Consider the following 11,761-nt stretch of genomic DNA (forward strand, 5'->3'; position numbering starts at 1 on the left):
AATGCCGGAACTCACTGAAACTCAACTGTTTGAGTTAGGGTTCACGTTTCTAACCTAAACCCACTTCTGTAAATCGATTCAAACACTTATAAACTAGTTCAAAATCACTTACCTTTTCACAAAAGCCATGTTTACGAGAGGTTGATTGTCCGAGTTCTCTTATTCTTCGGCAATCCGATTGATTCTTTCTTCTTGTTTTTGTTGAGCAAGTGATTTTGATTTTGATTGCGGATTGGGTTTCTTTTGTGGAGGCATGGTTATAGATAGATTCAGGTAATCGACGAAGATATTTTTGAATCGACGATTAATCGATGATGAAGAACAATGGTGTGAACGATGAAAAAGATGAAGAATTTTTTTCTCGAAATCCTAAGAAGAGCGCCGGAACTGAAGATGAAAATGGGGGATATATTTTGATTTTTAATTTTAAGTTTTAGGATTTTTATTTTGTGGGAAGGGTAGTATAGTCATTTCATAATGTTTTTAATCAACCAAAGGGTATTTTAGTATTTTCGCCCCCAAAAAACACCCTTTAACAGACACTATTTGTTGGGGGAAGTAATTTATATCCCCCAATTAGTTCAAGCATCCCCCAATCGCGCGTTCATCTAATATCAATCCACATGCGAATTTTTTGATATTAGATTTATCTACTGAGAGTTGATGTTGAATAGAAGAAGGAGGAATATTCTCTCCCACAAAATATTTGAATTTAAAGTCCTAACAGATTTTGCTAAAGTGTCTGCCACCATGTTTCCTAGTTTTGGAACGAAATAAAAACAAAGTTGTTACATAAATGAACTTGTCTGTCTGCTTCATCTATGTAAGCTTTAGAGCGCCAAGAGATGTCAGATTTCTTTCCTTGAAAGTACCTAAAAGGCTTTCACAGTCTCCTTCAATGCTAAAAATAAACTTAACAGATGAAAGGATAAATTAGACTTTGATATGCTTTTGGACGCCTTTGGACGGTCTAAGCCAAACTACCTAGTCACCTTGGTTGCACAGACGCTGCATTTTTTGAGCCGTGTCCGCGATAGATGCGCGTCGGATACGCATGTGGGACGCTGACACAACGCGTATCCGACGCACCAATGTGCCGTCCAACGCGCGTCTGGTTTGGACGCACTGATGACTCGGGTTTAAAGTTTTTTTTTTTTTTTTCATTTTCATTTAAACTTCTTCCTTTATTTTTACTATTATTAACTAAACGAAGAAAGACAAACATTTAGATCAATCATTTAGGTCTTAGGATTTTGTAATTGGAAATGACATCACGTATACCCTTGATTGGGTATGTGTCGTTCTAAGAATGCATTTGTGTTTAATAGCGATTGATTGCTTGACTTTTGACGTGTATAAACAAACAATCTATTATTTTCTTTTGAAATTTGTACACATGTAGCATCATTTTCTAATTTTTAGGATCGAAACACTTGACTTTGCTGTATAAATACATGATTGTATATATAAATAAAATATATATATACGTGTTTGCGTCCTAGTTTTTTGAGAACTTTATGGTGGTCCTCGTCGTGTCGTGTCCGTGTCTGTGCAACCTATCTGGTCACTATCTATTGAACTGAAAACAAGTGAAAAGCCCCTATGCTGGGTTGCACAGACGCGTACGCGTAGACGACACGATACGGACGCGGACACTATAAAATTCTCAAAAAAACTAGGACGCAGACACGTATATACATATTATATTTATATATTATTTATACATGCAATCATGTATGTATACAACAAATTCAGGTGTTTCGTAACTAAAAATTAGAGAATGATGTTACATGTGTATAAATTTCAAAAGAAAAGAAGATATCGTTTGTTTATACACGCCTAAGGTCAAACAATCAATCACTATTGAACACATGGCACAATCAAAACGCATCCTTAGATTAACACATGCCCAATTAAGGGTATACGTGATGTCATTTCCAATAACAAAACCCTAATAAAGACCTAAATAATTGATCTAAATGTTTGTCTTTCTTCATTTAGTTTATAATAGTAAAAATAAAGGAAAAAATTTAACTGAAAATGAAAAAAAGCGCGTCAAACTCGAGTTATTGGTGCGTCCAAACCAGACGCGCGCATGACGCACAAATTAGTACGTCGGACACACGTCATGTCAGCATCCCGTATCTGACGCGAGTCGGACACGGACATTGCTCAAAAAATGGAGCGTCCGTGCAACCCAGCCCCTATGTAATTGTAAGGTTTCTTTGAGAAGGAGAGCAATAAACCGCGCCATCCATTGGCACGACTTCCTATTTATCCACCCACTGACCTACAAATAGTGGAGAGAAGAGAATAAGATATTCGTCCACCCGTCCACTGTTGCCATTACCGCACCGCTTTCTCTTCGTCTCCCAAGCTTTTCAGTTCTTGTCAAGGTTGAAGCTTCTGAGAGTTCGTTCTCGGAGATCATTCTGCGGTGCTAAAGGAGAAGTTTTCTCATCAACTCCGGTTTCAAGAAATCGTTTCGTTATTTCATTATTTATTGTCGTAGCAGTAGTAATGTTTGTCTAGGGTTTTTTATTTTCTTTTGAACGAGAAAAAGAATTGCAGAAAAAAGAAAAAAAGAAAAAAAGAAAAGAAAAAAAGAAAAGAAAAAAAGAAAAGAAATATAGTGAGTGTATCTCTGCATGTTGGTCAAGGGTTTTATATTAAGAATGAGAATCGCCTGTAATTTTTGTTTCTTTGTTCTGTATCTATTTATTTAGGTGATCTAGGTTTCTTTTCATTTCTGTCTGAATCCTTTGTACCACGAACTGAATGAATATTAGAACAATCGGCACTGAAGGATCCGTCGAGATTATGTCTTTTTTTTTGTTTCTTTAATTTCTGGTTTGTGAATGATGTTTCAATCTTAGAATCCCTTGTTCTGGGATCTAAGAGGGAAAACTGTATAATTTAGTGCGATATACATAACATAATCTCAGTGATAAAAGAAAAAAGAATTAAAAAAAGAAACAAAAAAAAAAAAAAGAAAAAATTTAAACAGAATTTATATAAATGGCGAACCCTGGAGTAACTAATGTGCAGCAGCTCGGTATTACAGAGCCGATTTCATTGGCCGGGCCATCTGAAATCGATATCACCAAGACTCAAGAACTTGAGAAGGTTTGTTTGCTGACTAGTGCTTTCTTTTTCTTCCATTGAGTTGAGTTGAGTTGATTAGGTTTGTTTGCATATGAACTCTTAAACTTACTCAACTTGTGCTTGTTGGATAAATTCAGTTTCTGTCAGGTGTTGGACTGTATGAATGTCCTGCAGAGGCTGTGTCCAGGGAAGAAGTGCTCGGTAGACTTGACCAGGTTCGTTTAGTTTTGATTTTGGTTTTGACTTCCTTCATGTAGCTTTGGGTGGTTATGTTGTTTTTCACTATCTTGTTTCTTTTGTTTGCCTAACAGATTGTGAAGACGTGGGTGAAAAAGGTGACTAGAAACAGGGGTTACAATGATCAGTTGGTCCAAGAAGCTAATGCCAAGATATATACATTTGGTTCTTATCGTCTAGGGGTATGGGAACTTTTTTATCCTGTTTTCAAATAAAGGTGTTGCAACTTATACTCCTGATATAAATACAATAGAAGAAGGCACTGTATGCATTAACTTGTTAATACTTAAATCATATTTAAATAAGAACTGATGAAGATCCTATATGAGATTAAGTAAGACAGTTGTTTGCGGACTTCAAGAAAATGATGATTATAATAGGAGCATCTGCTTCTGGATGATTCAGTGATGGCTGTCATTGCAGCTAGTGTTCTATCCACCATAGCTCGTGGTTTGGATCCCTGTTAAACAATTTAAAGTGTTAAGAAAGTAAAGTGTCTTCTTAGCTTCATTTGTCTGGTAGTTCAGAATCAAACGACTATGGAATTACCGTGTAATCAATCATCTTGTAGTGACATGTTGCAGGTCATCTTGATAACTGATTTTTTGTCTAGTTATGAACACGTAAATAAGGACAGTGTGGTATGAATGACGATATTGAAAAGAGATTTATGAGCGTTCTTTGTTGCATTCAATTGCTTGTAAACAAGTTGATCTCTTATCATGCTTTCCTTTTGTATAATGGAGGGCAGTTAAATTCGACGAAAATTTGTCAGGAAGTAACCGGTCATCTTGTGCTGATGCATAGATCGGGCTCTCTAGAATGATTCGGAGAAGACCAGGAAAATTAAGACAAAAGAGCTTAAGTTACAATTATTTAAGATACAAGAGAGCCTAAGATGCAAAGATAGCGTTCATGAAAGTACTTACAGTGTATATCCTTCACGAAGAGCAAAAGAGATGATGCATAGATTGGGGTCTCTAGAATGATCTGGGAAGACCAGGGGAAAATTAAGACAAAAGAGCTTAAGTTAAGATACAGGGAAGAGCCTAAGATGCAAAGATAGCGTTTACAAAAATACCCAGTGTATATCCTTCATGAAAGAAAAGAGTAGAAAGACTAGGGATGAAGGAGTATGATGACAAAAGATTTATCAGAGTTATGGCTGAAATCAATGTGGAAACCTTCAGTTGAGCTATATCATTTCATCCTGACACGTGTTGGACACTTGTACTTGATGTTGGATACTGGGTTTGAAATATGCTAGAATAAAAAACACATACATGGATGTAAACATATAACTATACTCCACTATTTAATTATTTCTATTTGGCTATATTTTATCCTTTATATATGGACTTATTAATGTTTGAGCAATAAGGTTTTGTGCAGATAGACAAACAAAATCTCACATTGTTGTAGATTGCTGAATACCCTTCTTTCCTAGACTCGTGTTGGTTGAAGTTGTCAAGTTGTCTTACTTAAAACTTGCTGGAGTTGTTTACCCAGTTCTTTTTTTGTCTCTCTCTCTTTATAGGTGCACGGCCCTGGTGCAGATATAGATACACTATGTATTGGTCCTAAGCATGCAACAAGAGAAGTGAGTCTTTATTCCATGTGCGACATTTTTAGTTTTTCACATTTATAATGCGTATCCATGTCGGTTTGTTTCTCTCAATAAAGTTTTTGACGTGACTGCAGGAAGATTTTTTTGTGGAACTGTATGGGATGCTTACTGAGATGCCGGAAGTCTCAGAGTTGCATCCCGTGCCTGATGCTCATGTACCTGTGATGAAATTCAAATTTTGTGGGGTGTCCATAGATCTTCTATATGCGAAGCTGTCACTTCCCATCATTCCCGAAGTATGCATCTACATTCCTCTTTTGCTTCAAATAAAAACATTAATATGTATAATCTCAAACTTATGTAACCATGTGTATAAAAGAATAGGTTCTACTCCAGTGCCTGCTCCACCATATGAGCAGTGGATGGGGTTGTTATTTCATAGAACTTTTTAATGATACCTAGCATTGCTGTTTGCTAGTATCATCATCTGAAACTGGCTTTTTTATGTATAAAGAGAGCAGCGTGAGCTGGTGTGGAAAAGTGCATGGGTAGACATGACATGAAAGCCATTAGATTGAGCCTTTATGATTATTACAATGCTGAAATTACACACAAATAACGGTTACATGCCTTCAAGGCATTTTTCTGTATATCTTCATGTTTGAATGTTTAAAATTATGGTGTTACTGATGTAAAAATATGCAAGAACACAGGAATAACTACCAGCAATTTGTAGTAACGTCATGTGTGTTGCTAGATGTAGCTCCAGTGTGATGATACAGATTATAAGTCTTCCATTAGTTGTGATTTAATTTTATGCGTGGGTGTCATTCTGTTATGACACAACTTGAATTGGTTATTCACTCGGTGGTAACTTGTTTCATTATTCATTTAAGCTTTTCCTTTCCATTTTCAAAAGTCGGATGCAGCACCCTTCATGAACTTGCTTTTCTAATATATTCTTTTTTCATTTTTATCTGATCTGCAGTTCCCCACATTGTGGTTTAAAGTATAATCATGTTTTTTTTTTAATCTGTTTCTGGAATCATATTCTGTTCCAGGACCTGGATATTTCACAGGACGCAATATTGCAGAATGTAGATGACCAGACAGTTCGCAGTCTCAATGGATGTAGAGTTACTGACAAAATACTGCATTTGGTGCCAAACGTTCAGGTTGGCTGATAATTTTAATCATACTCGTGTGCATGACATGAGACTTTGTTGCTTTCGTGTTGGAGTCATTCACCAAGTTACTTTTGATCTGTTTGAACCAGAACTTTCGTACAACCTTGCGATGCATGAGGTTTTGGGCAAAGCGTCGTGGAGTTTATTCTAACGTAAGCAAGGTTCTTTAAATATGTACATCTCAGTATCCTCTCCAACTTATTAAGCTGTCTTCTGGACTTTGACATGGCCAGGTTGCAGGGTTTCTTGGTGGTATAAACTGGGCATTGCTTGTTGCACGTATATGCCAACTATATCCTAATGCATTGCCTAGTATGTTGGTTTCTCGGTTCTTTAGGGTTTATACCCAGTGGCGATGGCCAAATCCAGTTATGCTGTGTGCTATTGAGGAAGGATCTCTTCCCATCTGGGATCCTAGAAGAAATCACCGAGATAGGCTACATCAGATGCCCATTATCACTCCTGCTTACCCTTGCATGAATTCTAGCTATAATGTTTCTTCGAGTACATTGCGTGTTATGACTGAAGAGTTCCAGAGGGGACATGAAATTTGCGAGGTATGTAAATGATTCGTAACTTTAGGGTTCCCGCCTTATTCCAGTGCAGCTGTATATTGATTGTTCAATAATTGTATAGTTGGTAAAAACCTGTTCGTTTATTATTGTGAGTACTACGCAGTACTGCTATCAAATGTCCTATGACTTCTTTTAGCATCAAACGAGTTTGATTAAAGATATAATCTTCTGCTCTCCTCTTTAGCCAATGGTGGCAGTGATGGAACTTATTTGGTTATGTTTAGCACATCAACTTGTTAATGTGTTTCATAGGTTTTTGGTCCTTCCACATCTGGTACCATATATTACTTCTTTTTTCTTTTTTACTTTTTATTGAATTCAAAGGTTTTGTATGAGGTTGAGATTATCACGATGCTATTTTCATCTTATGATGAAGAGCATTGTTTGAGGTCATAGTTTACTTAGTCTAATTGTTTTAGTCTTCTATTTCCAACACCATACGAAAACAGGAATAGATGGTGAAATTATCTGAAAATTACTTGTTCAGGTGTGAATGTTATATCGAATTCAAACAAGTTGATGGGTTTGCTGTGTGAACATAAATAGCTTTCTGTAGTCTGGGGATTTGTGTTGTTGACATAAATAGCTTTCTGTATTTATTGTTAAAACTTAAAAGAGAAGCCAGGATGCAGATAAATAGAAATCACCTTGCCGTTTCTCTTTTTTCCGGTTTAGGCAATTTAGGTAGTCAAGGGATAAGCTGAGATTTGGACACACAAAATGGTCAGGAAAAATCCTCAAAAAGTTATCTGAGTTTATTTTTTTCTTTCATGGAATGCCCATAATTTGCAGAAAGGCCTAGAGTAGTATGTACATTCCAATAGCTGTCAAGCCAAGCGTCTCTTAGTACTTGTGTGACATCTGGTGTTGATAGGAGTTTTTCATCGTAGAATGGGTGAAGATTGTTTGTACAAAGTTAATTTGTTGCCACTTTTGCGCATTTTATCTGGACTAGGAGCTTAACCCCTATGGCTGCTTAGGAATATGATTCATAGATGTATTCTGAGTCGTATCTAAAGTAATAATAATAGTGAGATGCTTCATTTTTAATTATGCACATGTTGCTTCAGAAGTGAAATTTCCGCGACCTCTGCCCATCATGCCTCAGATAAAATTTAGTTCCGGAGTCTAGGTGACTACTTCAGAGGTATGGCGCAGCCATCAAAAGTCATTCCCCAGCCTCCGAATCTTGTATTGTAGCCATTAGAAGCCATCAGAAGTTGTTCCCAGCCTCCAAACCTTGTGTTATAGCCAAAGGAATTCTCTCAACAACAATTCTGATACATCAAGAAACTTGGGCGAGCTAAGGCTTTTCATTGGGCGCCAAACAATACTTGTATACTATTCAAGGGTTTTTGCTAGTCTATCATTAAGAGTGTTACTAATTCCAATATCTTCTTTGAAAAATTGAAGCATGTTAAAAAGATAGCCGTTCAAGTGATGTTGGTTTGCTAAGCCAGATCTCATTACAAAGTCACATATCAATCAGAATGATAGCATCTTCCAACTTGTTTTAGTTCTGTGTTTTTGTCATTTCATTTGTAGTTTGCATCTATTCGTTTTTCCCGGACTTATTGCCGGTTCATTTTTTCAGGCAATGGAGTTGAATAAGGCCGATTGGAATAATCTTTTTGAACAGTACCCTTTCTTTGATGCATATAAGAATTATCTGCAAATTGAAATTAGCGCAGAAAACGATGATGACTTACGGAATTGGAAAGGCTGGGTAGAGTCTCGGCTACGCCAGCTTACTCTGAAGGTTTGTTGCCGCTTTTTTCCGTCTTCTATTCTGTTGTTGACCGGTTAAGATCTATATTGTACAATTTTGTAAACTTGTGTGGTTTGTTTTATATTGAACTTAGATTGAGAGGCACACTTTTGGAATGCTTCAATGTCATCCGCATCCTGGTGATTTCTCTGACACATCCAAGCGATGCCATTGCTGTTACTTCATGGGTCTGCAACGCAATCAAGGGGTTCCTGTACATGAAGGTGAACAATTTGATATAAGGGCAACTGTCGAGGAATTCAAACTCTCTGTCGGCATGTACACTTTGTGGAAGCCCGGGATGGAGATTTATGTGTCTCATATTAGGCGCAGAAACATTCCCTCCTTTGTATTTCCAGGTGGAGTTCGGCCTTCACGTTCTCCTAAAGTAGCTGGTGAAGGTAGGCCAGTATCAAACAAGAGGGTCAGTAATTCTGCAAAGGCAGAGAAATCATCTGAAAGCAATGTAGAAGTTGATGCAGTGGAAAAGGGAAGGAAGAGGAGACGAGATGATGATGAGAGTGCTACCAATATTAAGTCTTTGCCTTCAATTGGTGCTGCTGCTAATGGTAGAATACTCGAGGATTCTGGAGATTGTAGTGCATCGTTTACAAGGCCCAGTGGCAGTATTACTACTACTACTTCCACTGCTATGTCAGTTGGGAATATGGTTGATGCACTAATATTACAAGATGGAGCCATAAAGACGGAGCAAGTTGAATATATTAATGAAGAGGCAAATCCTCTTCTTTCGGAGGTTCCTTCATTAAGTGAAAATAGTGGATCTACAGTAAGCCTTTTGCCCATTAGCAGAACTTTATCTGCGGACGCTGCTTCGTTCTGCTCTAAAGAGGCAGGGCAATGTGCAACTGATTATATTTCTGGTCCATCTGCTGGTCGCGAAGTTTTTTCGGAACTTAATGAGCTTGAAGATGAAAGTGGGTTGGTACAAGACAATGGGGGCAACACTATGGAAGGCAGTTTTGCGGAGTCCTCGACAGTGAAGCAGATAGCTTTATTGGCAACAAATGGAGCTGGCTCGTCATCATCTATTGGTCGTTTTCAAAACGGGGGTTTAGAAGAGCTTGAGGTATTGTTCTAACCTATTAATATTTGCATACCCATATCTTAGAGTATCTTGATTTGTCGTCTATCTGAATTTTGTTTTCTGAAGTACCTTCATTCTTCTATTTGTGAGGTCACAAAATATGGAATTTCTCTCTTTTACCTGACATAATATTGGTGCCTGTGGGTAATATGCTTCTGGTAAAACCAACTGTTGCATCTGTTTACGCGCCAGCAGAGTCAACAGTAATAAACATTTTTACAGTGTTTGTGATTGCTTATTGATGTTGTGGAGAAAATCTCTCGGGAAGTGCAAACATTTTGCATCTTGTATATGTTCAAATTCTTGAAAATTTGACAGCCCCTGGTGTAGAAATGAGCCATTTCTTCTGCTTTTCTCTTACCTGATATCAACAAATACTGACTAAAATAAATGAATATAATGAAAGTTACTGTTTCTGTCCAATGCCATGACTAGGGTTGTTTCTCATTTAACATTATTCTTTTAAGAGGATACCTGTTAAGTTCACAATTTATAAGCAGGAGGGAATGAATCTCTTCTAGGTGTTACCTCCACGCTTTGTTCAAAGAGGACCCAGGGCGCCTTTAGCTGAAACTTGAATATCCAATTGTGTATAAAAGTTACTTGCTTTCATAATGGTGTTATTTTATCTTTTGCAATTACCACACCTTCGCGGGGTAAGTGTGTTAGGTCTCATCGTTTGTGTATACTCCAGTTAACAAGACTGATATTTTTTGTTTTTTGTCTTGTTAATTGAAGCCTGCTGAGCTTACTGGGTCATTCTGTAATGGCCATGCTGCGTCTAATCCATCCACCACCCAGAGGAAGCCGCTTATCCGGTAAACAAGTCACCCTCAAAATGAATAGTTTCTGCTTGTATAGAAATATCTCTATCATTATTATTTGGTTCATTGTTCCAATATGTTTATGTTTGCAGGTTGAACTTGACTTCTTTGGTTAAAGCTACTGGCGAGGGTACCTAATTTTTTCCGGCTCCCGCAGGGGAAAGAATCCAGGAAAGGGTGTTTTCATTTTGGCCATGTAATGCTGGTACTTTTTCTACATTAGTTACTATGTGCTTCCCTACTGCAAATAGCTGGTGGCACAGGGAATAAAATTTGTGGATTAGTTGTATAAAACTTACAAAATGATAAAAAGAGTAAAAATTAATAATTATGAAGTTTCTATTGTAATATCAATGTCGCGGAAAATGCATTGTACTGATTTTAGGATGCGTGTTGTGTTAAATAAGTCTGTGGATACCAAATATATCGACACGTGGCATTAGATTATAGCTTCAGCAACATACTACTCTACATCAACATACACTACAATTATATGTGCTAGCTTAATTATTAAGCTAAGGGTAATATCCTAAATGTCTTTGTACCTCTCTCCTGATAAAAAGGAAGTAAATGTCTTTGTACCTCTCGGAAGAGCTGATAAAAAGGAAGTAAATGTCTTTGTACCGCTCGGAAGAGCTGATAAAAAGGAAGAGATTAGGTTAGAGAAGGGGGCTTCTTCTCTTTTTAACTGTTTCACCCTGATACTTGCAGAGCTCCTCATTAATAGAGGCTCTTCTAACACACACATAATAAAATCACTAACCCGTGGACGTAAGCCTGAGTATGCCGAACCACGTTAAATCTGGTTTCAACATTTCAATATCTCTCTCATATTTCTTCTTATATTTCATTTATCATTCTATTGATACCATTTTCACCATTAAATCAAGTTTGGTTGTGCTACTGAATTTTCAATAGTCACATTTTGGCTTCTATTGATATCATTTTCACCATTAAATCAGGTTTGACTGTGCTACTGGATTTTCAGTAGTCACATTTTGCCGCTAGAAACTGGGCAAGATGTTAAAGGATTTATTTCTCCCGTTTTTTTTTATCGGTAAAGAAATTCATGCTAGCGAGATTCGAACTCAGGTAGTTGGTATCATCACCTAACGACTTTACCACTGTACTACAGTGACACCGACCAATTTATTTCTCCCGCACATTAAGTTCAAGGCTACTTTAGTTGAACAGTCCAGTCGAAGAACTTGTTTCTCGGTATTCTACTTCGGTGGAAGAATTTATTCCTCTACTTCGGTGGAAGAATTTATTCCTCGACAACAAACAACATCAGATCTATTTTATCTCGACAGCAAACAACATCGAAATTCTGTTTGGATACCGACCCCAACTCGTCATAAGCCCATGGGTAGAACTCAACTCGAAAACC

At 37.3% G+C, this 11,761-nt stretch overlaps 1 protein-coding gene across 1 annotated transcript; it reads left to right on the forward strand.

Moving 5' to 3' along the window:
* The first annotated feature begins 2,297 nt into the window (after positions 1-2,297).
* On the forward strand, positions 2,298-10,755 carry LOC113299091 (nuclear poly(A) polymerase 1-like). The gene is made up of 12 exons (XM_026548028.1): positions 2,298-3,126; positions 3,243-3,320; positions 3,417-3,524; positions 4,880-4,942; positions 5,044-5,205; positions 5,971-6,084; positions 6,186-6,248; positions 6,330-6,653; positions 8,266-8,430; positions 8,534-9,529; positions 10,286-10,365; positions 10,464-10,755. Exons 1-12 carry the CDS (start codon positions 3,019-3,021, stop codon positions 10,507-10,509), a joined length of 2,307 nt encoding a protein of 768 aa, XP_026403813.1. The 5' UTR covers positions 2,298-3,018; the 3' UTR covers positions 10,510-10,755.
* The last annotated feature ends 1,006 nt before the right edge of the window (positions 10,756-11,761 follow it).

The sequence above is a fragment of the Papaver somniferum genome, chromosome 7 (assembly GCF_003573695.1).
Source record: "Papaver somniferum cultivar HN1 chromosome 7, ASM357369v1, whole genome shotgun sequence".
NCBI lineage: Eukaryota > Viridiplantae > Streptophyta > Magnoliopsida > Ranunculales > Papaveraceae > Papaver > Papaver somniferum.

Excerpts from the sequence above, each read along its gene's own strand:
- LOC113299091 (XM_026548028.1), top strand. The coding sequence starts at position 3,019 with ATGGCGAACCCTGGAGTAACTAATGTGCAGCAGCTCGGTATTACAGAG. Across the intron at positions 3,321-3,416 it reads TGCTCGGTAGACTTGACCAG|ATTGTGAAGACGTGGGTGAA; the intron begins GTTCGTTTAGTT and ends TTTGCCTAACAG. Across the intron at positions 6,249-6,329 it reads GTCGTGGAGTTTATTCTAAC|GTTGCAGGGTTTCTTGGTGG; the intron begins GTAAGCAAGGTT and ends TGACATGGCCAG.